The 26,269-nt window shown below is 35.1% G+C and overlaps 1 protein-coding gene across 1 annotated transcript in view; it reads right to left on the reverse strand.

The window, feature by feature from the left end:
* Positions 1-26,269, reverse strand: part of hwt (SH2 domain-containing adapter heavyweight) — a 524,256-nt gene that overhangs the window by 454,802 nt on the left and 43,185 nt on the right. The window contains exon 2 of the mRNA XM_089640998.1: positions 19,089-19,260. Coding sequence (XP_089497124.1) covers positions 19,089-19,260 — 172 coding nt within the window. The remainder of the gene's footprint in view (positions 1-19,088; positions 19,261-26,269) is intronic.

Consider the following 26,269-nt stretch of genomic DNA (forward strand, 5'->3'; position numbering starts at 1 on the left):
CTTTGAAAATGTTGGGATTTATACTTAGAGTAAGTTCAGTTTTCAAAAATCCACAAACCTTTAAGATTCTTAAATATCTTACGTCAGAAGCCACCTGGAATACGCTTCAACAGTGTGGAACCCTCATTGTTCTACTTAAAGAGCAAATCTAGAAAGAGTTCAGAAAAAGTTTATCAAATATGTCTCTTATCGCGTGCGAAATGATGAATACTATGTCCTCATAAACCTTAAATCTTTTGAACAACGCCGTGATATCAGAGACCTATTAATGCTCTATAAGATACTTCATAACTTTATTGATAGCCCATACTTACTACAAAATATTCATTTCAAATGTCCAAAAAGAGTTACTCGATCTCGGGATACGTTTTATATTCCTAAAAGCAATACAAATTACCTTGAAAATGTATTTATAAGAAGAAACTGTAGCACATTTAATAGATTATGCCCAAACATCGATGTGTTTAAAACGAACCTAGCTAAATTCACAGCATCCGTAAAAAAGTGATACTGCATCTTATTTAACCAAAAAACTTAATATGTCATTGATTTTTATTTTAAATATTTAGATTGATTAATAAATTTTTGATAATTGATGTACTTTATCAGAATTGTTTCAATTAGGTGTGTTGTTATGTATTTTTCTGTTATTGTTTGTTTTGTCGTTATTTTATTGGTCAATGACATAACTACTCTGATCACTGTCATATATACATGTATAAAGACTGTTTATAATGCTAACAAATAAAATTAAATAAATGCACAAGGCACAAGTCTGCAAAAGTTAAAAAGCATTCACTCGATGTTCCGGATCACGTGACAATGAAAACTGTAAAAATTACATCCAATGCATTAAATGCAAAAAATGAATGATCTACTAAAATTAGAATTGCCATGTTTAATAAATATTTTATGGTTATTAAAGAAGAAAATAATAAAAAAAATCATTATCATAAAATAAGCCGGAGTTTTTGATATTGAAGAAAAAATTTAAGCTTAAGAAAATAGACGGTCAGAAACGGACAGAATAACATCAAATTGAAGCCCAGCTAAGATTTTTAAATGTGTCGGCGACACGGTATCTAGCGGTTTCAGAGTATTTTTTCAGTTTTTACCTCTTATCCAGTTAAGAATTTTTCCTCATAAAACTTATTAATGTAACATAAATTCAGTCAATTAAATACAACCATCAGATGGTAATAGTAATAAGGCTAATCAGCCGCAGTACTAGTTAGTTAGAAACATGAAGGGTATTTTTATAAGCCCTAGCTAGTTAGAGGATTACGAAAGAATCCATAAAATCAAAAAAAAAAAAAACGTTTGAGGTCATGAGGTTTTTTATCCAGTTAAGAATTTTTCCTCATAAAACTCATTAATGTAATATAAAATCAGTCATGTAAATACAACCATCAGATGGTGATAGTAATAAGGCCAAATGAGCCGCAGTACTAGTCAGCTAGAAACATGAAGGGTATTGTTATAAGCCCTAGCAAGTTAGAGAACTACGAAAGAATCCATAAAATCAAAAATAAAAAAATACGTTTGAGGTTTCCCAGCAACAGGCTCCTGAACAACAGGAACCACGAAGAGCCATACCGGAACAACGCCAAGCGCCAAACACCGGATCCTCTGATGACGAGGACATAATGATCCTACTGCAAGGCCTCATCAGGGTACGAGAACAACTGGCCTCCTGCTCATCCAAAGCAGAAAAACTGATCATCCTAATGGAGCTTCTCAAGGAGACCTCACCGTGAAGCTCCATGAGAAAAATGACAGCGACGGCGAAGAAATAGTATCCTTTTTAATATAACAAAATGTTTTTTCTCCCACATGATTTCTCTCCCAAACTTTTTCTCCCAACAGGTAGATATGCAGGACCACCGAAGCGAAAAGGACGCAGCCAAATTATGAAAAAATGAAATACTTAAATTCAGTAAATCACAAAGTAAAACAGCGTAAAAAGTTCAGAACTTATTGTTTTTCTTTTTCTTGTCATTTGTATGAGGTTTTTTATCCAGTTAAGAATTTTTCCTCATAAAACTTATTAATGTAACGTAAAATCAGTCAATTAAATACAACCAACAAATGATGATAGTAATAAGGCTAATCAGCCGCAGTACTAGTTAGTTAGAAACATGAAGGCTATTGTTATAAGCCCTAGATAGTTAGAGAATTACGAAAGAATCCATAAAAACAAAAAAAAAAACAAAAAAAAAATTTGAGGGTTTTTTTATCCAGTTAAGAATTTTTCCTCATAAAACTCATTAATTTAACGTAAAATCATTCATGTAAATAAAACCATCAGATGGTAATAGTAATAAGGCCAAATGAGCCGCAGTACTAGTCAGCTAGAAACGTGAAAGGGTATTGCTATAAGCCCTAGCTAGTTAGAGGATTACGAAAAAATCCATAAAGTCAAAAAAATATATATATTTACGTACATATGAATTTCATTGAAAATGCCGGTGTTGTCTGGACACGTATGATACAATCTGGATTTAGGAAATTGAATTCATGCGAAACAGTGTTAAATTTGGTAATTGAAGATTGGAAGTAAATATTTTCTTGCAGAATCAGAAACAAAGAAACATGTCAATATATCACAACACTTTTATTACTGCTCAAGTATTCTTCTCGCTGCATTGAAAATAAAAAAAAATAATTCAAACATGTACACGCGCAAAATGTACACACGGCAAGAGACATGTTAAAGGAGCTAAATTTTATGACGGTGAACCAAACTATGTATTTGAATGTATTTATTTTTATCCATAAAATTAACATAAAGAACTGAAAAGAAAAATAAATTTCAACGAGATACACAAACACGGGACAAGGGAGAAATTAAGCACCCAGGAATCTCTTGTGTAATACGCCGTCCAACTTTATTACTAAATCCCAAATGAAAATACCGAGATTGAAAATATAATTCATTATATGGAATTAAAAAAAGTATGCCTACCTCAGTTATTGATTTTTTGTGATTGAAAATACTTTTAATTTAGAATATTAAATATACGTTATGTTGGCCAAATAGTGTTAATTTGAATGTATACAATAATTAGCACACACGACGATGTGAGTTAACTTAAGATTAATAAATAAAATAATATTAAACATGAAAACAAAGGTACAAATAAATCAAATCTATTTGTAGGTTTGTGAAAGAACGCATGCAAGTTTAACTATATTTATTTGCGCAAGCCGTATTTTAAAGCGTGACCTCTATATCAGGAACCAAGAATCTTGACCGATTGCCACGAATATTCTTAGGCCTACGTCAGAATTGAAAACTGACGGTTTCACAATACCTTCAAACAACTTTTAAATTTTGTAAAATATACTATTGAATAATTCTCACTTCAGGAAAACGTTGGTTTTTGCTCTTTTGCTTATAAATTACAGCACCTTGTTAAAGGCTATGCGTATCCGGGCTCCCATCGGTGCGTGAGAGGCATCGCAAGGAGATCTGAGACTATTATCTCTAAAAAAACTCGTAAAATTGGATAGTGACGATATGATATGAAGTGTCTCGGGTGTCCTTCGGGTCCAACGGCTAATGCGCCTGCCCACCGATGGAAAGGGGATGAAAGGTTGACAAAAGGGATGATCGTGCGAGGGTAGCAGAAGATTACAAGATATTAGATCCGATATAACGTTTAAAGTTTAATGCTTTTTGAATGCAACAATGATTATTATGCGAGAGAAACTTGTGGTGGAATTGAATTTTTAAAGAAGATCTACTCGGTGTAGTGCTTAAAATGCGCATTTGTTTCATGTTTTCAGTGCAAAATTAAAGCAGATATCTGACATTGAATGAAGCACCGCACATTGAAAAAACAAAACAGATTACATATTGTTGTAAGAAACTTGATGGTATAAAGGATCAAAAACTCTTGAACGGCGCGGCGTGCTCTGGCAAAATGTACAGAATTTCTAGGTAAATTCAACCATTAATTTATTGAAAATAAATAATAAGATACAGTGTTATATCTCACTTAACGACTAGTAAGTAGTACAGTGATAAAAGTAGCTCACAATACATTTTTAGCCAACTTTTCATAAAATTACTTTTAAATATCAATTCACAAGACTTAAAATTTTATTCGCCAAATCATTCCTCTAAATTCGGGCTACGTATTCGCCAAAGGAATATTTTAACGGGAGACCTGTTACAGGCCCATTTGTTCACATTATTCGATGGGAAAGTAAACGCAGTCATAAATTCCCTGCAGTCCTTCTTACGAGTCCTACTCCCCTGGTAGAACGGAGGCTTAAGGAAGAACCCGGGAATTTCGGGAATTGTTAGAATTGATGTAATTTTTGGAATTGTTAGATAAAACGAGGGTTGAAACTCGCCCAACCAAGATATTGAATGGTTCAGTTTAGCTAGAATGGGCGAAATGAGAGGAATAATAAATGTCGATACCATTAAAAAAATCCTAGCAATTCTTTATAGCCCGTCAGCTGTACTCTGTGGATTCAAATTAATGGTGTTACGAAAAACATAAGGGTGATACAAATGATAAAATTCATGAAGATTTCGCACATAAATTATTATGTTTAACATTGGAATTATTGAATAAGACAGATTTTATTTTCGTAAGCAATCGCATGAATGTTGATGAATTTTTTTTTTTTTTTTTTTTCAAAATATTGTTTTCTCTACTATTTCAGCGTTTTTAAATTTTATAACTTGACTGAAATATAGATGATGTACACAGAAAATGCTTATAGGTAGGTGTATAATTTTAAAAAAGGTTTTTTTTAGTTCTAAATGAGAATTGTGTAAAAGAACATAATAAATGTAAATAAGAAACAGTGAGATTATGTACTCAACACAACGGTTAAAAAATATATTTCCGTAATATAATATATAACTTACTTAATATAAAGATGAGGTATTTTATTTTGATTTATTAATTTTATTTTAGTAATCGGTACATTTAAGGTTACAAGTTAGTAATTAATTGTTACTTGCATATAAGCTATATTTTCTCCTGCTTGATGTGGCTCCTACACAACATCTTGAACCTTTCAATTGGTGCAGACTTTAAGTTTAAGTAGGTAAGCCACTAATTTCAAATTCAAATTGTACTACCCTAACTTTCCCTCATCACACATTTTTATAAGCACCCACCTACACTTAACACATTCACTTTTAGAGCATTCGCAATTTCCCAAGCACTGTTATCTTCAAAGGACTGTAACTCCTCTTGAACTGCACGCAACCAATGTTCCTTCTCCGGGCCTCGTAGAGCTTCCTCCAACGATAACTCACCGACATCTACATTAGTACCTTCTGTACACATATTCGAAAAACTATACATTTCTGGTTTACTACTTTGTCTCGTAGGTAATCCCTGTAATACACTGCTTTTACTTACTGTGGCAGGTCTAAACTAAAAAATTACCCTTTAAGCTGTCATACCCTTAAATTAAATACACCATTCCATAGAGAAAGTCCAATTATATCCAATTTTTCAATTATGTCCTAAATCTGCATCTAAATTTTGCTAATAAACAATTAGTTAATGTTAATTGAGTGTTAATCTTAATTGACCTACCAGGTTAGTATGGTACTGTATATTAACTCCATATATAGTTAATAATAACATAGATCATTGTAGATATGTATTATATATTTCTACAGCGCCCTTGAGGTGATTTTGCACAAAAACGGCGCTATAAAAAAACATCCAAATAGTATTATTATTATTATTACATAATAGGTAAAATACTTTTCTCGTTGATGATTATATATCACAAGACAAAAACCAAATATCCTATAAAATAATGTTAATAAATGCATAACGTGGATAAAATTTTGAACTCATGACAAAATGAGTTCAAAATGACTTCCGATGAGCTGGCCATAAACTTCCTGTTTTGTACATTTTGAAATAAACAATGGAAAATCCAATGGAAATACAAGGACTGCTTGAGCTAATACGAGTAGAAATTCTATCAATGACTCAAGTTTTGTGTAATAATCATTAACCTTTCCTGGATTTGGAATTGGCAAGAAAAATACTAAGGAAGTTAGGAACGCAATTCACATGTTTTATTTTATTTTTCACCGCACACAGCATCTGCCAGATGGAGCTGATCCAAATCTTTTGTGCTATAAATCTTCCATTCTTTATAATATCATGTTCATCTCATTCTACTGAGAATATTTTCTGGTTTACAAGGGCGCCGAATGAATGATTAGGGTTAATCACGTGAAATAGCCTCACCTCACATATTACATCTAATGACACGTCATAATATTTATGCTGGCAGGGTGTAATGGCGTGTCAGGGAAAACTAAATTAAGTTGAACGAGAGGGTAAGTTTAAATGGTAGGTTTTAGTGTATTGCGAAGTTAAGAGGTAGTTGCTTCCTGAGCTTCATGGGACCATCGGACACGAAGGTTGTCGTGTCACAGCGAAGCCATAATGTGTGGCATTCAGTCAGGTGGATCATTAACATGATGTTAATACCGTGTTGCATTTTGTGCGTACAGTTCTTCCCCCATTTCCGTCATTTTTTACCCCCGTGGCTTCGGAAATATTATTATAACTATGACACTTACGTCACTTGCTGTAAAAAAAAATATTCATACTTTCTCTACATTGGACATGAAAGATATTCTAAATATTAAACCTATACGTTTTCAATGAGTAATAACTAATAATATTCACCTGCAATAATAATATTCACCTGCAAGTGTTTTTGCTCTGGATTTTTGTGAATTTATGATGTCCATCCATATTTTGTCTTAGGGGTAATTTTAGGATGTCTTCATATTTGAATTTATGCCCATATCCATTTGTCTGTTCTTTCTGTTCTTGTTTTGTTTTAGAGTTCTGGCAATCTAAATTGTTACTATAGTTTATGTAATGATATTGTAGCCAAGCACCGTAAAGTAACATTAGTATAATTATTCGGGGGGAGGGATTGTTACCAGTATCCACGTTTTACCCCATTGATCGGTAACTATTAACATATAAAACATTTAATACGTTCTTTATATCATTTTCTTATTAATTCCATCATGAATTGAAGGTTTCAACAAAATTCCAAATTGTTGGGAAGTAAGTTAGCTAAGAGCTTCAAAGAAGCACTCATGGGGGGCAGTGCATAGAGCTTGCTTGGAAGTCCGCAAGATGGCAGCTAGTAGCCAGTAGTTGCCAGGACCAGTTAGAATGCTCCCAGACAAACTTGGTATTTTCAGATCTCATTTAGCCAGCTCCTAGTTAGGTCGACTATCGAGTCACCATTGTAATACGCGAATTATTAATAAATCCCTGATTTAACACAAAGAACTTATTATTTGAAATCTTATTCCTCGACGAGTTGGAGAACTGTTTGTGGGAACGCAACGCAAATAATTCCCTTTTAAGAAATATTAACACTTTTGCCGACTACATATCTAAATCTACACCATTTCAAAGTAATGTTGGAATGTAATTCATCAGATCAAATAAATGTCTAATTTTTTTTATAAAAGCTTATTATAAGTCAAGAGCAGAGCATTAATAAATAAGCGTTATTGTTCTTATTCCAATAGCCTATTTGTAGGCTTATTTAAATTATTCCAAAACTGCCAAAAGAGAGCATTAGATTTCCACATGGATGTTCCAAAAAATACCACAACCCGTGAGTATTTCTCGATTCAAGAATAACGCAACCTTTAATGCCACTCAACAATACTTTAAGGAATAAATGCGATACTTACACCATAAATAACGAAACAATAAATTCAGCGTTAACCTAAATTCTTAAACCACAATTTAAGAGAACCCATTTCGAGATCCTGGTGGCTTTAAGAAATTATCTTTATTTATTTATTTATTGCATCTCACTATACATAAATCACGATTTTTCTCACAAAAATTAACCTCACTAGGACTAAGCCTGTATCGAAGTTAACAATTTAGATTTGAGTGAAGCAAACATAGATTAATCATAAACATAAAGTAATACTACATACAAACACAAAATATATCAAAAAGAAAGAAAAAGATGGGTTATTTGACAGTATATTGTAACAATATTTTAACCATAACTACTTATTAATCATTATTCCCAAGAAGAAACAAGTAGATAATAAAGACAGCTAGAGTGACATTATTTTTTTAGCAAATGGGACTTATATAAAATCTTATTATTTAAGAAAGGACAAGGATGAAAAAATATTAAGACAATCGTCTGTCAATACAAACATCTCAATTACCTTGTTCGAAGAACGAACAGGGGTTGGAATAGCCGCACTTTAAAGGGCTATTCCACACAGATAAAGTATAAATGAATTATATGGCTTGTGACAGGCGATACAAAAACACAATACATAACGTTAATTCACAATCAACTTACCGGGAGGAGATGGTGAAATCTGCATAGTGAGCATCATCTGTCAGCACTGGGACGTTTAGCGTGGTTGTTAGCACTCGTTATTTTAGATTAAATTGCGATAAAAATACGTCTTATGATTATTCCGATTAGACAACCGGCGATCGAGAGTTGACAGGACGAAACGTTTTTGTGCAACTGCTCGGCCCACGGCCTCCGTGGATCCAGCTGACATGTGCGAAATTTAAACTATACAGTTTAAATTCTGACGGTACGATTGGTTAGTACACAGCCTGTCAAAAGCAATCAGCGTTACGGAACATTCCGCCCACCAAAATACAACAACGTGTATTTTAAAAAAATTTAGGAACCAAACGGGCAATGCTGTGGAACGTTGCGTGAATGAAGAACAGTGAAAAGAAATAAGAAAAAGAAAAAAATAATAATAATTATAATGAAAATGATAAGAAAAGAAAAAAAATGAAAATAAGAATAACGAAAATCGATAAGAGAGAATGCGCCGCGGAAGCGAAGATGATTAGTCACATTGACTAGGCAATGGACATAATTTGGTTAATGTAGAGCGATGTAGAGCGTCTATCACAAGAGAAGTAAGCTTAGATTCGCGAGGAAGTAGGGCAGGATGTTTATACTCGAATTCGAGACCAGATCGAGATAACCTGCCACCCACACTGAGCACGGTCGTCAATGAAGGGATTAAGCTTCCGCATTTGTTTCGACATAAGGTTGCCCTCTTTCAAGCGCGTGATATCATCATTAAAATGTACATGTTGAGTGCGTTTAACTACTGTCAAAAGTGAAGTGTGAATTTCAGCACGGTTTAATGGAAGATACAAACGACGAGATTCTTTATTCTGTAGGTTGTAGATGAATCTAAGACAGTAACCGAGAATGCGTTGGATCTTCTGAATCGAAGAAAATTTAATTAGTAATAGGTCCACCAGATTTTCGTCCTGTTGGACAAATAACGATCGAACTCGTTCCTCAGAGTGAAGTTCAATTTCGTCGACATTGCCATCGAAAGACGGCCAAGAATCGAATGACTGGATCCGCCACGAAAGCCCCGCCCACCATAACGTGTGATCGATCAGATCGGCTGGGGATTGACCACAAGAAGCGACATCCGCTGGATTATCTCCAGATGACACGTGATGCCAGGAAGTCCCTTCGAGAGCATCTTGAATGTGACTGACACGGTTAGCCACGAAAGTCTTCCAGCGACACGAAAGAGAACGTAACCAGGCGAGCACGATGGTTGAATCCGACCACGCAAAGGTATTGGAGATCGGAAGGAATGGTACGTATAAATCTTTGACGAATTTTAATAGATCTGCTAGAAGAACTGCCGCACACAGTTCAAGGCGAGGCAATGAAATCTTTTTTGTGGGGGCGACTCGAGACTTGGCGCAAACCAAATATATTTGGACTTTATCGTCAACATCCATGATTCGCAAGTAAACTACCGCGCCATATTCAAGTTCCTAACTATCTGAGAAGCCATGAAGTTGACACGACTCCATGTGAGGGAATGACACCCATCGAGGGATTTTGAACGACTTCAAGAGCGGTAATTGTTTAGTATAACTATCCCATTGACGAACAATGTCAACAGAGGGGGTGTCATCCCACCCAACCTTTAGAACCCACAACTTTGGTACTAGGGATTTGGCGAAAAACGTCAAAGGGCATAGAAAAACGAGAGGGTCAAAAACCCGAGCGACTTCACTGAGGATAGTGCGTTTAGTAAACTCGCGATCGAGGCATAAGACTTCGAATGAAAATGTATCATGTCGTGGCTCCCACTTTAATCCCAATACCTTGAGAATGTGAGAGTTATCAACATCCATGGACACCAAGTCATTGAGGCAGTATTCCAGAGGCAGATCGGCGAGTAATTCTGGTTTGTTACTTGCCCACTTCCGCAATTCGAATTGACCTCGTTTGAACAGCTCGATAACTTCGGTTTTCATTTGTTGAGCTTGTTCCAAGCTGTTACAACCGGTGACGATGTCATCTATGTAAATATCCGAAGTTAGCACACGACGCGCTAGCAGTAAATCATAACCTTCATATTTGGTCAACTGTTTGACAGTACGACAGGCTAAAAATGGGGCGGAGGAGACACCATAGGTTACAGTGTTTAGTTGGTACTCTTGGATGGGTTCCGACGAATGAAAACGCCAAAATATTCTTTGGAAAGCACGATCTGGTTCTTGAACCAATATTTGGCGATACATTTGTCGTACATCAACAGTAAACACTACCGATGGTATACGGAATTTTAGCAAAAGCTCCAGCAGGTTCTTTTGAAGCTTTGGACCGATAAGCAAGGTATCATTTAACGAGGATCCGTTCACATCCGTCGCTGAGGCGTCGAAAACCACTCTTAACTTAGTGCTAGCGCTGCTTGGACGAAGAGTGCAATGATGAGGTATGTGATACTTTCCCTTGTGCAAATCTTTTCCAGGAACACGAGTCATGGGACCACTGTGTAAATAATCAGTCATGAAAGCAGAAAATTGTTCACGTAAGGTTGGATTTGCTCAGTGGCGGCTCGTGACTTTTGGGTTACTAGAGTGCTAATATTACAAAAAATGGCTTAATTGATGTTGTTGTAGCTGAAAACGATTTTTTATTTTTTTTTCGAAAATTTATTTTTTGTATGAAGATTTTCAGGAATTCCGTGCGGCGCACGGCTATACTGAAATTTCCTGAAAATCTTCATACAAAAAATCGATTTTCGAAAAAAAAATAAAAATCATTTTCAGCTATAACAACATCAGAAATGCCATTTTTTATAATATTAGCACTCTAGTACACCCAAAAGTCACGAGCCGCCACTGGATTTGCTATGAGTTCGCGCTCGAGGGAATGGAATCTACGTAAAGCGATCTCACGCGACCCTGGAAAAGAGATATCCCTTCCCCTTTCTCGGAAAGGCAAGGATACGATGTATCTTCCCGAAGTGTCCCGTGAGTGGTCAGTGTAGTACATTTGTTCACAAAGTTGTTCCTCAGGAGTGAGGTGTGAAGACTGGAGAATGGTGTCTAACTCCCACAGTGGCTGGACCTCTTCGTGGAGCCGGTCTTCGTTAGTAACGATGAAAGAATTCGTTTCATGAGCAGTGTTCGAACCAACTGAACCTAGAAGAAGCCAACCAAATGCAGAATTGAAAGCTGATGGCTGACGTGGACCACCATTCAAATTACCAGGTCTCAGAAGAGAAGAGAAAACCTCAGCACCCAAAAGAAGATCAATCGGTCCCGGTTTGTGACAGTCAGGATCGGCAAGAGGCAAGTCTCTCAACTGATGCCACGATGACTTATCTAGACGAACAGTTGGCATTTTGCCACAGATACTAGGCAGCGTAAGTGCCTTGATGTTGAAGAGAACCCGTCCCTTAACACCGATCTCTAATTGAATGATTCCTGACGTGGTTGCGGAAGATTGGCCTAAGCCGCTAACTCTCTGAGAACTGGCTTGACGAGGGATGCCTACAAGCTCCGCAGCACGATCGGTGATGAAGTGAGCTTGACTGCCCGAATCGATCAATGCGCGAAAGGTTTGGAAACGGCCGGATGAATCGCGAATGCCAACATTGGCGGTTGACAATAGTACTATGGACTTGTCTCCTAAGTTGGTGAGGACCTGAATTTTAGAGTCGGAAGAAGGCTCCTGGTCCGTAGACGTCGTGGAGTGTTGATACTGATCTTCCAAAGAAGCGTTTTCGTCTCGATGGAGCAAAGTATGATGTTTTTGCTGACATTTTTGACATGTAAACAAAGATTTACAATCTTTAAGATAATGAGAAGAATGAAGACAATTGAAACACCAACGGTGTGATTGAACAAACTGTAGGCGATCCTGAACTGACTTGAGTGCAAATACCTTGCACTTGGAAATGGAGTGGTCTTCCCCGCAACAGGAGCATTTCAGATAAGTGGTGGAGTTTGAGGACCTATTTGTTTTAGGCTGTCCTTTCTTAAGATTGCAAAGAAGCGCTGAAGTGCGTTTTTTGGCAGCCTGATTAAAGTTCCGTGCAAGAGGTTTGTCAATAGTACTGCTATCGCGAGTCGAAAAATGTAAGTCTCGTACAAGAGCTTCGCATTTGTTATAAAGAAACTCTTTGAGTTTCAAATATGAAGGTAGGTCGGTAGGAGACTGCAGTTGTTTGAATGCGCATCTTGTAGGTGAATCTAATTTCGACAGAATTAAATAACAAAGCACGAAGTCCCAATTATCTATTGGGAGATCCAATTCTTTTAAAATTGTTAAATCCTCATTAAATACATCGAACACGCGACGAAATTCAAAAGGATCGGTAGGCGGAAAATTTAAATTTAGCATTTCCCGCCAACACGTAAATGCGAGTTCACGCGCGTTACGATAGCGCGCGATTAATCTTTGATATGCTTCAACGTAGTGAGCTCCTTGTACTGGAAATGTCCGAATTAACCCTAAAGCTTCTCCAGATAAACATGAGAACAAATACTGCATGCGTTCGATGTTGGATAAAGATTTGTTTTCATGAATCAGAGCGTTAAACATGTCGTAAAATTCGGGCCATTGCTTGACATTTCCAGAAAATATTGGAATGTTTATTTTTGGTAATTTAACGTTTGTGCACGCATTCGCGGTTTATCAATCGAGAGGCTGACTGGTTAACTCCTGGTAAATTTCGACAATTTGATAATACATCTCGTCAAAGGTTTCGCGAATTTTATCCTCATCAATTTCGTTTGTGTCATCTAAAGCTAATATTTCCGCGTGAGACGTTTCAAATTCAAGAACTATCTTTTCCAGAGTAGTATAATGCGCTAACAGTAAGTTGCACTTAGTTGCATCGTGCAAAGCGCTTTTTGCTATTTCATGTGTCTTGACTAACCTATTATTCGCTAATGTCCGTTTCCGGCGCAATATTTGAATGGCTGGGGCCATGTTGAATAAACACGATTGGAAACGTACCCAAAAACGAAACAAAATAAATGATAATAATTTAATCTATATAAATGATAATAATTTAATCTATTATAATTATATGCGCGGTAGGTCGTAAATACTCAAGCGCTAGGTACCTACCTAATTACTGTTCGAATTGATTATTATTCAAAATTTAAGAAACATTCCACAGCATTATCCGTTTTGGCATAGATAGATTATAATCTTAAAGTTCCCTAGTTTCGGCACCAAAATGTTCGAAGAACGAACAGGGGTTGGAATAGCCGCACTTTAAAAGGCTATTCCACACAGATAAAGTATAAATGAATTATATGGCTTGTGACAGGCGATGCAAAAACACAATACATAACGTTAATTCACAATCAACTTACCGGGAGGAGATGGTGAAATCTGCATAGTGAGCATCATCTGTCAGCACTGGGACGTTTAGCGTGGTTGTTAGCACTCGTTATTTTAGATTAAATTGCGATAAAAATACGTCTTATGATTATTCCGATTAGACAACCGGCGATCGAGAGTTGACAGGACGAAACGTTTTTGTGCAACTGCCCGGCCCACGGCCTCCGTGGATCCAGCTGACATGTGCGAAATTTAAACTATACAGTTTAAATTCTGACGGTACGATTGGTTAGTACACAGCCTGTCAAAAGCAATCAGCGTTACGGAACATACCTTTTTTAATTTAACTGAGGAATTGGTAGACTTAGGACGGGTTGTTTCGGAGTATTTGAACAATTCATCAAATTTCAACGTTCATTTCTGGGATCTGTGAAAGTCCAATTCAAGTTCTGTTATTATATCATTATAGGCTAGTTGCTTGACAAAACTGAAATAAAAACAGAACTTGAAAAAATCCTTCACAGAACTTGAAAATGAACGTTGAAATTTGATGAATTGTTCAAATACTCCGAAACAACCCGTCCTTAATATGATTTTTGAAGAATATAAAACATAAGTAGTTCCTGATATAAATAGTTTCTTTGACCAAAAGAAGTTTTAGTATGTACCGCCACAAGTTCAATATAGAGCCAATTTTAGTTGCACGCGTTTGTTGTATTCTTTCAGCAAATTTGATATTGTTAAAAAATCGACATTGTTAATGTATTTGAGTGATGTATAACTGTTTTATACACATAAAATTACATTTCTAATAAAGTAGGTTGGATGGATAACAGATTTTTTTTGTATATAACTTTTAGGATCATGTTTTGAGTAATCTTTAGTGATTCAACATTGGACTTTAGACATGATCTCCTGCATACTACGTTATAAGAAAGTTGAGATCGGACTAAGGACAAGAAATAGACAGTTTATAATTTCTCCTTTGTCCGATATTTGTCGAAAATCTTTAAAAATAAATTTAAGTCTACTGACATTCTTTGTTGACATCGATATAGTCATTCCATCTTAAAAAATGTTCAATCTTTACACCTAGATACATGATACAGTCTTGTAGTACTAGTACTTTCCAAGATGTGGCAAATACAATTCTGCAGATAATTGTGTATAATTAGATAATGAGTGTCAGAAGTCTGAATTTTTGATGATGTACTAAATGTCGCATTTTTATTTTTTTTGTATTCAAAGTTTAGATGTTATTATTCATCCAACTCTTTACTGCTCTTAATCCTAAGTCACGTGTGTAAAAAGCATCTCTCCAGGTTTTACCCTCAAATATTAAAGCAGTATCGTCTGCGAAACTAACAATGTTACCTGGAATATCCAAATAAATTAGACAAATTATTAATTTAGATTAAAAACAATATTGGTCCCAAGCACACTACCGTGCGGAATCCCAAAAGGGATTGGTTTGCTGTTGCTTAAATGATTATTTATCTCTACTTGTTACGTTCTATCATTTAAATAGTATGTGAACCATCCTAGTGCTGAAGTGTTAATGCCAAGAGAAGATTATTTTTTGAGGAGTAATCCATGGGATCAAATGCGTTTGATAGATCTAAGAACACAGCCAAAGCTTTGTTTCCGTAGTCCAAAGCACTAGTAACTTTAGACAATACCCTCAACACTGCATCACTCGTTCATATATTCTCTCTGAAACCAAACTGATTGCTGAGAGTATATTATATGTTTCTAAGAATGATACCAATCTCGACTTAGTCAATCTCTCTATTACTTTTGAGAGAGTATTGAGTAAGGATATAGGTCTGTAATTATTGACATCTAAACGATCTCCTCCTTTAAAAGAATCATTACTTTAGCTTTCTTACAGGGAGAAGGAACATCCCACTCTCGAAGCTAATATTTACAATGTGAGATATGGGACCAGCTAATTCGGATACCTACATGCATTTAAGACACCATAACACTTGAAGAATCAATACCGCACGAGGAAGACATTTTAAAATCATTTGTCACATTTGTGACTTCAGAAATGCTAGTTGGTTTTAAATCAAAATTGTCCCCAATAAGGTGAAGTTCAGATTTAAAATCATTCACAAGACACATCTCACTAGTTTTATTAGAACTGCACAATTATTGGCGAAGCTTGGACCAATGTCACTGAAGAAGTTATCTATATGATTAGTAATTATATTTCGACTCTCTTCCGTTGAAGTAAAAATATTATTAATTTTCAATTTTTTATAGTACTTTGTTCCTTTTGTAGGTTGATAGTTCCTTCCACTGTTGTTTAATGTTACCTTTGACGTCATCTAATTTTGTTCTCTAGTATGCGTGTTTTGTTGTTCGTATTATCTTTATACACCAGTTCCGATATCTTTTATAGTATTCTAACAGTTCTTTGTTAGAGATTTCTCTTCTACATCTAATGTGAAATTTATCACGTGTTCCAAGGCATTTGATTATTCATTTTCTGTTATGTTTCTCAATTTGTACTGACGTACAAATTTGCACATGAGTTTTCATATATTTAATGCACTTATCTGTTGCCAGATTGACGTCGTTCATTGATAGTACTGTATCCCAGGATTTCTCCTTTAATTTGTTCTTCAAAAGGTTGTTGTCAACAACAAGTTTTGGTTTTTCATTATTATTTGAAATATTCTTAAGAGTCAAGCTCATAAACTTCATCAAAATTGCAAAATGGTCTGTTATTCCAGTAGTAAAAGCCGCCCCCCTGTGGTTTTAAATTTGATTTTGGCATAATAATATCAATAAAAGCTTTCAACAGTTTAAAATTTGAAATTAAAATTGAGGAAAATAAAAATAAATTCACACACAAAATTACAAAATGGATTAAAGAACAAAAAAGACAATATTACCAAAATTTCATAGCATAAAATGAAAATAAAACCTACACGTAACACACAAAACCAATATAAACACACATCACTCATAAACACACAAGATTATTTTCAATGTACTATTTTTTTTTTAATTTTAAATATATTATTATGTATTTTAAATTTTAAATGTATAATTTTTCTCATTAAATGTATTATGTAGTTTATATTTCATATTATAAAATGAAGGCCTCAGCACGGGCAAGCCACCCCAGTGAGGCCTACATTACTGGAAAACTTGAATTATAAAAAATATTGTACCTAATAAAAAAAAATAAAAAAAATGCAGCTTGAGTTGTTAGGAGTTACTCTTGTTGTTGAGTTTACTATAGGTTTAATACCATGAATTGCTAGAAGTAATAGATATTTTTGTGTTTTTATGTTCTTCAAATCTAGAGTATCATTATTTAAGTCCCCACATAATATAATCTCCTTATTTTGAAAGGATACAGAGTCAAGCGATTCACCCAATGAATGGAGAAAGTTATCTATTTAAGTATTAGATAGAGATCTATTTATGGCTATTAAACATATTGTATTGGAATATTGCATTTTTAAGCAGTTGGCATTGGGGAGAAAAAAAACAGTTACCTGAAGGTTTTGCTTTATATAGATAGCTACTCCATCATTTGGCAAACAGTAAATCTTTGTTTTGTAGACTACACACTCCGGGATGTTAAGCATATTAATCAAACTTCCCAGCCAAGCTTCTTTGAAGACTGGTACTTCTAGACGATGATTAATGCAATCAAGCATAGTAACAGTTTCATCAAAAATTTAGATTTCCTCAAAATTTTTTTGCAAGAAAGTGAATCAGCCAAATCAATTATGTTATAAATATCACCCATTTCATTTTATTTAATAAAAATGACAGTCTCTGAGTGATGATTAAGATAATTGATTCAAGTCATCCGCGTGTTTAGTGATTAGAATTCTTGAGGATCGTTCTGGGTTCTTTTTTACACAAATTTTATTGTTACGAAATCATACAAATTGAAAGTTAGCAAAGAAGGGTTTTAGAATAAGAGCATAAAACTTCACCAATGAATATGTTACAGTCCTTCAATTGCTTTATTTGTTTGCGTGCGTTAAGAAATTCAGACTGGGACTTGTCATCTTTGAAATGAATGACCTCCATGTTTGTTGATAGATTTATCAGGATATTGAGTAACTTTATTGATTCTGGTTCAATGGAATGTCAAGTTTTTTTTTATAAATCTTTCAACGGTTTCCACAGAATGTTCATCCATCAAAGTTTCTACCCCAGACAATTCAGCACAATAATTATAGCTTATGTTTTGTTGTTCCATATCAGCAAGACGAATTTCTAATTTTTTTATTTTTAAATCTTTGATAGAATTTGCGTTTTCTAAGTTATCAAAGTTGACGATTCGAGTTCAATTTTGGCAAAAACTTGTTGCTTAAAATCGTACATTTTTTTATAACGTATTTAACATTTTTTTCCAAATTGATCCTCATTAACTGGAGAATCCGATGTATTGATCTAGTTTGCGCTAGATTCTGATTCTGATTCTTAAAATAATGTGACTCACAACTGGAAAATTAAAAATGGTCACCCCACAGACTTTTTACTCACTGATAAACATAGCATAATATATTACCTAGGTACAATTTATTGTTGTGAATACTAAACGTAGTAAATAGTGGAATATCACAGAGCAGACGTCTTCACTTAACAACAGTATTGTCTCAATTGTGTTATCTTATAAACAATCTTCTCGTTGTTTTTTTCCATATGTGCATTTCACTAATTTAATTATTTAATAAAGATCTGTCAAGGAAAAATATGGAATCCAACAAAAAATAATTTGATGTTTTAACATCAGTAAAATCAAACAGTCGTTAATTATGTACGTGCTTTTCTCCCCCCCAATTTCAGCTCAAACTAAATGGCAAGTTTCGTCAGTTTTCTGATAAAAGTAATATCACTGAAACGAAAGTGGTCACTTTTTCAAGTAATCTTTTTAAAACGGAGATATAATTTTAGAAACAATCGACTTAAATTTATAGTGAAGAACGAAATAAGTTTCGTTTCTAGATTTCCTGGATGACAACATCTGGTAGTTGACTGTTGCATTCCGGTCGGTTAAGTTATCATAAATAGCTTATATAAATGGTTTCTTTGCTATTGTCTACGTAGCAAACATTAAAAAAGTTAAAAAAGACATTTTATCTAGTATATAGGACAGGAGTGGGCAACCTGCGGTCTTTTAAAGAATCAAATTTTACAGAACCTATCCAAAAATGATGTTCTGTTTATCATCTTTTGGGTTTTCGCTGAGAGAACTACTATTTTTGAGACGTATATTCGTTGATGGAATTATCGATTTCCTGAAACTTGGATTATCTTGGAGAGTGTGTAGTTTACTTTACCATTTCTTGAATTATGTTAGATTTACTTTGTTGCAGTCCACTTTATTTACATTAAACTGAAGACGTGAAAGATCTAGGTTAGCCCCGCCAAATAAAAAATTCAGGTCTCACCTGGTTAGTCTCTCCCCTCTGGCAGGTGCTGACTGCGGACATGGGCGGAGCGGAGGCATCTTGTTGTCTCTCGAACCTCTCGAACCTGAAGCTGTTAGAGCGGTACAGCTGGTTGTCATCGCGGCTCCGTCTGCCCTTGCACAGCCGCCGGGTTATGGAGAGGGAGCGCGGCCTGGGGACAAAAATAAATTTTAAACACGTTAAATTTAATAAAATGCGTATTGCTATTTTTAGATTTGCTTACCGTCTTTCGTGAATAATTATAAATATAGTGAGTAATTCTTATAAAACTTTAAAACTAGCAACTGATTTTCTAATATAATTAATGATAATTAACGCACATCATTATTTTCATATATTTTTTAATTGTGATTCTAGGCATGTAAATAAAAAAAAAATATTTTAATACTACACAAGAGACGCAATTTCCCCGAGCCAGTGGTGTGAGGCTGAAGGAAGTGGGAGGGAAAGGAGATGGAGATGGGGAAGAGGAATTTTGGAAAGCAAGTGGCTATTCAGACCAAGTCACTATGTACGACTAAAATACTATGAATGTTTTGCCTTTCACCATGGCGATACTGAGAGTATCTACCACGCTAGGACAATACTCGTATCGGCAATCATATTTTATTCTCTACAAATGCAGACTTTTCAACAACTGCTTTACCAAAACCTCTTTCACAGGACCTTCCCTAACTCGCCTCTCAACGTCGCTCAACCAAGTAACTATAAATAGTCCTTAAGGAGTTCTTGTGAGGCGTAAGGGGTAGTAGTTATTAATAAATTCAAAAAAATACTCGTATTGTATATATATTATAAAACAATTCTATTTTATTGTGGAAGAAAATAATACTATTAAATCTAAACGAAATATGAAACAGAATAAGACACAAACAAATTAAAAAGGTAACGGTCTCAACTGAGAATCAAACACAGGATATATGTCATACCGGAACAACGCCTCTAACCACTCTGCCGTTAGGACCTAATTATTTCATGTCATTTTGCAACTAATTTTCCCATGTTTTTTTAATGATTACAAGTTCTGAATTATTTGTTTTGTAACCTAGAGAGTGTCTCGGATAAACATATAAGATTTTCATTAATATTGGTTACCTATTGACTTTTTTCTAATGAAATCGTATGTTTATTTTTTTATTAATTTCTATACATACATTACAGTATCTACCAATTATTTACATTTGTATATAATACATAAATTGAGAACTGTTAATATGGTGTTTTATGCTGGGTGTGAGGTAGGTTTGAGTAGGTGACACTGTGGTGGGTAGTGTTATATATTTCGTGAACACCTCACTGGGAGAACCTGTGCTGAGGTTTTTACGTGTTTTTATGTTTTTTTTTTATGTTCGATTCCCAGTTGAGACTGTTAACTTTTAATTTTTCTGTGTCTTGTTCTGTTTCATGTTTCTTTTAGGTTTATTAGTATTATCTTCTTCTTCAATGATCCATTGCATATAACTTTCAAAGTTATTAAAAGAAAAAGTCCAATTCAAATCGTATTTTATTTTTCTCGATTTATACGGCGCCTAAAACTACCTAAAAACATTATCCACCAAATCTTGCGAATCCAATCAATTCCTTTGAATACATAAATTGATCCGTCCCGGGGGAATAGAAGGTCTTCGTTGTGGGAGGAAGGTTTCACCCCCTTCTAATCAACTATCGCCCAAGACCCCCTCCCCTTCCCGCCCTCACGCGCCAAACTTGAGAATAATTCCAAATTAAATATTCAGTCAACATTCAAATAAAAAAATTCCTATTCCGAAAACCAAGACTAACGGCTTAAACGAACGTTTTAGTTTGATAACGCTAATATGGGTACTTGAACGATCTTTTTCTATCGATTCGACTACCGGAAGAAATTAGAAGCATCAAAGATATTATCCAAATATGAAATACTGTCAAGATATTTTAAAGACATTCTTATCAACAAAAAATAGTCGTCACGGGACGTCTGGCAGATGTGTAATATCGAAATTGATTTCTATTGAAGGAAGTGAAAATGAAAGTAAACAAGTCTTTATATTTTTGACAAACAATTATTTTATTATTATTAAAATACACAAAATTAAATATATATGAAGTTAAAGATATGTACGTTTATACAGTAGGGTTAAGTTGTATCGTAAATGAATCATTTTTCAATAAAGATTACGACTACCCCCCCGCCCCCCTAGGCGCGCTAAAAGATGTTTCACATCAAAAAAACTATCTCCACTTGAATTAATCGTACATAATATCATGTTTCATTTCTTAAGTAACAAATTCTTCTCTAAATACATTACCTGATTAATGTATGTATTATTTTTAATTACACTGTCCCAAGTATGAAATACTTCTTAAACTTACAGCATACCCTTTTTCCCTTTCTATAACTGCAATTTACTTACTACATCACATAATATACATCATACATGAACCAATGTGATTTAATCTATTTTATTCATATTAAGAAGAGTGTATGTGGCGAGCAGACGGACGGACACCGGGCAGGTGGCGTGGATTACATTTGTATACAAACCTACATTTTATTCCGAGACTGGTGAAATTTTGCACAGTTGACCTCCCAAATAAGAGGAAGGTCACTGTCTACATGAGATTTCTAAAAACTCTGCGTAAAGCCTGGGCAACGTCGGGAACTTCAGCCAGAAACTGATAAATTATTGTACACTTCTATTCAAACCACAACCAAACACTTCTAATGGAAGGGTGGTGTCAAAATCAGATATGAAAACCGTTACGTAAAAATACTTTTTATATGTGCGTTATTTTTTTTTACATTAACCCCACGCAGGAAGCCTAGAGGAGAGTAATTTCCTTCGGGACCTATGTTATCTTTGGAGATGCTGTGTGGAGGGTTTGTTTTAAGATAGGAAGGAGAGGAAGTCTTGGGTAAAAAAATTACGAGGTGTAGGTAGGAATCTAGCAGTCAGTGTGTTCAGAAGTGACGGACGTATCAATCCATTCCTCCCACTGCGCCTGCGGTGCAAGATGATGGTTCAAGAGAGACCAGCAGTAAAAATTTAAAACTGTTTGGAGCTAATGAAATCATTGCATAACCAATTTGGCATGTGTCGAGGCTGAAAGAAGGGTAAAGGAATCAGTGGAAAAGAAAGCATGGAAAGTACCTGGTTATTAGTATTGGCAGGGTTCGGGAACGTCGTTCATGTTGTGCACCCTTTACAAGCACATTTCGAAATCAATCTCTATCGAATTTTATAATTAGTCGGACTCTCCGACACACTCATTATTACAGGCGACATTAACATTTGCCTCGAGCGCGTGACGTCACCAAACACCGTTAAATTCTTCGATCTATTAGCCAGCTATTTACTATGAAAGCCGAAATCAGAAGAGACTGATGAGGAAAATGAAGAAGTCCTATCGAAAAAAAACTCAGCTGTAACTTCAACAGACGAGTGGATCCTTGCTTAAAAACAGTATGTGAGTAAAATAAACTCCAAAATATCAGAGTATTGGAAAGAAAATATTGACTTTGAACGAACCAACCCGCGACGTCTTTGGAACTCAATAAACGAAGTTACGACGAAGATAGATATTACCCCGGATGACTTCTCAAAATATTTTCGGGAAAAAGTTGAATCTATTCTTGCTTACACATCTCACTTCCCTCCGCCAATATTCACTGTTAATTCTTAAGTAAATTTGTATCACTTCAAACCCACAACACTGGAAGAAGTTAAAATATTAATTTCAAGTTCGCCAAATAAGCAGTGCAGTCTTGATCCTATACCAACATGGTTACTAAAACAATGTTCGATTGTCTTAGCTCCGTTCCTAGTTCACATTTCAAATAAATATTACAGCTAGAGTTATTGTCCTCAATACCAATACCAAAAAAAGTCACACATTTTCGCTTAGAAGTCAAATAAAAAGGACTGTAAGCGCAGGTTTTTTCACCTAAGACAACTCACAACACAAGTCAGTCCGAAAAAACCTTTCTACAGATGTAACAACACAACTAATCATCTCTTACGTAGTCTCACGTCTCGATTACTGCAACGACATTTATGCCAGCCTTCCAAAATATTAAATTGACAAACTTCAATCCGTGTTTTGTGCTGCGGCACGGCTCATAACCAGGGTTTCTAAATAATCGCACATTTCAGAACACCTTCGTAACCTTCACTGGCTCAAGTGCCCTGAAAGAATTAAGTACAAATTGTGCTGGAAGGTGTTTAAATTCATCAATGAAATGGCCCCACCCTACATCTCTGAACTATGCGTTCCGAAAAATACTGATCTAATAAGACATGAAATATTCCGTATGATACACATTGAGGACATAGAAAATGTTGATAGTGGCTAATAGTGGTTTGAACTTACGACATCTGGGTGGAAATCCGATGCACTTGCCCACTCGGCTACTAGCCGGTTAAGCTGATATATTTTTTAGGGTTTCCGTTTTAAACAATACTAAAATATTTAAGAATTTTTGTCTAAATTTTGAGTCTTATTGCGGAAATTAAAGTGATTATAATAGTAATAGTTGACTCTGGGCGCGACATGGGCGTGCTTGTGCAAGCTTGTGTACTTGGAGGAAATATATACAAAAAGAGAGTCTTATTGCGGAAATTAAAGCCATTTTAAAGGTAATAGTTGACACTGGGCGCGACATGGGCGTGCTTGTGCAAGCTTGTGTACTTGGATGAAATATATACAAAAAGAGAGTCTTATTGCGGAAATTAAAGCCATTTTAAAGGTAATAGTTGACACTGGGCGCGACATGGGCGTGCTTGTGCAAGCTTGTGTACTTGGATGAAATATATACAAAAAGAGAGTCTTATTGCGGAAATTAAAGCCATTTTAAAGGTAATAGTTGACACTGGGCGCGACATGGGCGTGCTTGTGCAAGTTTGTGTACTTGGAGGAAATATATACAAAAAGAGAGTCTTATTGCGGAAATTAAAGCCATTTTAAAGGTAATAGTTGACACTGGGCGCGACATGGGCGTGCTTGTGCAAGCTTGTGTACTTGGAGGAAATATATACAAAAAGAGAGTCTTATTGCGGAAATTAAAGCCATTTTAAAGGTAATAGTTGACTCTGGGCGCGACATGGGCGTGCTTGTGTAAGCTTGTGTACTTGGAGGAAATTATGTGTATAAAATTATTCCATCAATTTCACCTGAAGTAAGACAAAAACATAACTTACTTTGGACAGAAACGCCTAAAAAAATTTAAAAAATATATTTCGACTCCTAGGCCTCAGACAGGTCAATGTAATTGGTTATTTGTTCTAGAAAAAAAAAAATTTATGTTTGACCAATTTACCCGTATTTAGATAAAATTGAGCTTACTTCCGGCACACAGACACTCCCACTCCCATACTTCTATCAGTTTTCATCTTTGGTAATCTATACAGTTTCATGAACTGCACCCAGACAGTGAGTGCTGGGGGCGGAAGAGGGAGAGGGTGAGATAATAATTGACTTGTTTGCTGCGCATTTAAAGTGATTCAATCAACTACTGTTTGTTCATTCAATCGGGAACAAACCAAATAATGAAATAACTGATTTTAATTACTGTTGTTTGATGACAAAGCATGTGCACGGGCTAAAATCATTGTTCAATTTGAAACAAAGGCAACTTCCAGGTTTTCCGAATTTATGCATATATGCTGTGAGGCTGAAGGGAGTGGGAAGGGAGCTTTATTTGTTTAAAACCAGCGCAGACCCGTAAAAATGACAGAGTATTATAATATATTTAGATGTAGAATTTGTCTATCTATGCTGTGAGGCTGAAGGGAGAGCGATAGTTTTCTTTAAAACTATCGCAGACCCGTGAAAATGACAGAGTATTATAATATATTGTAGAATTTGTGTATCTATGCTGCGAGGCTGAAGGGAGCGGGAGGCTGAAGGGAGTGCGATAGTTTTCTTTAAAACTATCGCAGACCCGTGAAAATGACAGAGTATTATAATATATTGTAGAATTTGTGTATCTATGCTGCGAGGCTGAAGGGAGTTCGATAGTTTTCTTTAAAACTATCGCAGACCCGTGAAAATGACAGAGTATTATAATATATTTAGATGTAGAATTTGTGTATCTATGCTGCGAGGCTGAAGGGAGTGGGAGGCTGAAAGGAAGGCGATAGTTTTATTTAAAACTATCGCAGACCCGTGAAAATGGCGTGAATGATTATAATTGTAGAATTATTTGTAATGAACAGATTTGCCTCAGGATCATTACTTAAAACTTAAAAAATGGCGACAACCATCCAATGACATTATAAAAATACAAGACACCTTATACTCACACTAATCGAACAAAGCACATAGTACTGCTTATGAGTAGGACAGCCATTTAAAGAGTATATAAACGAATGAAATATCTTCGCTCTGTTGATTCATCTAAGCATTTGTCAAAAACTTGAACATAATAAATACGCATTTCAAATAAAGCATTAATAATTTATTAATAAAATAATGTTGGTGTCTATCGCTTGTCTGATATAATTTGTATTTCAGTTCGAATTTTGAAAATTGAGGGTTCATTGAACTTGAATAATTTTATAAAACCGAAATTAATATGTTCAAACCAACGCCACTGCAACGTTGTGCCATCAAATCAAAATAGTATTCAAACATGACAGTCCTCTCCATTAATGACAATACAGTTGTGTACGTGACAATACTTCATAAATACATATCGGTAGTTTGCTCGAAAGAATCAAGCATTCATAAATTTATAATTGATTCAATGTACTATCAACAAAAAGATGATTTTGTAAAAATATTTACAGCACATATAAAATTAAAATGTAGAGTTTTCTCTTGTAAGCTTGACAGCTGATGGATTGTTAAAAAATCTTAATACAGGACTTTCAAAAAATATTCTTTCGTGTTTCTTTTACGGTGATAAATATTAAAAACACTAATTTCGATTGTACATCTGTCTGTAACTCCATTTCAATAAACTCTAAGACTTATGCTATATGTGTCAATTGGAAGTCTTTGTTTGGCGAATTCAGATGAGCGATAAAGTCTAATATAATATATTTCACATTCTCTAAATTGTAACTGATTTGTCGATCAAACGATCCGTTCTTTTTCATGCGGAGCAACTGCACTTGAAATTTAATAGCAAATGAACTTTGGTATTATGAGGATGCCTCTATATATTACCCACATTTCAA

Source organism: Hesperophylax consimilis, chromosome 2, assembly GCF_061612785.1.
Source record: "Hesperophylax consimilis isolate HC1 chromosome 2, BYU_Hcon_1.0, whole genome shotgun sequence".
Taxonomy (NCBI): Eukaryota; Metazoa; Arthropoda; class Insecta; order Trichoptera; family Limnephilidae; genus Hesperophylax; species Hesperophylax consimilis.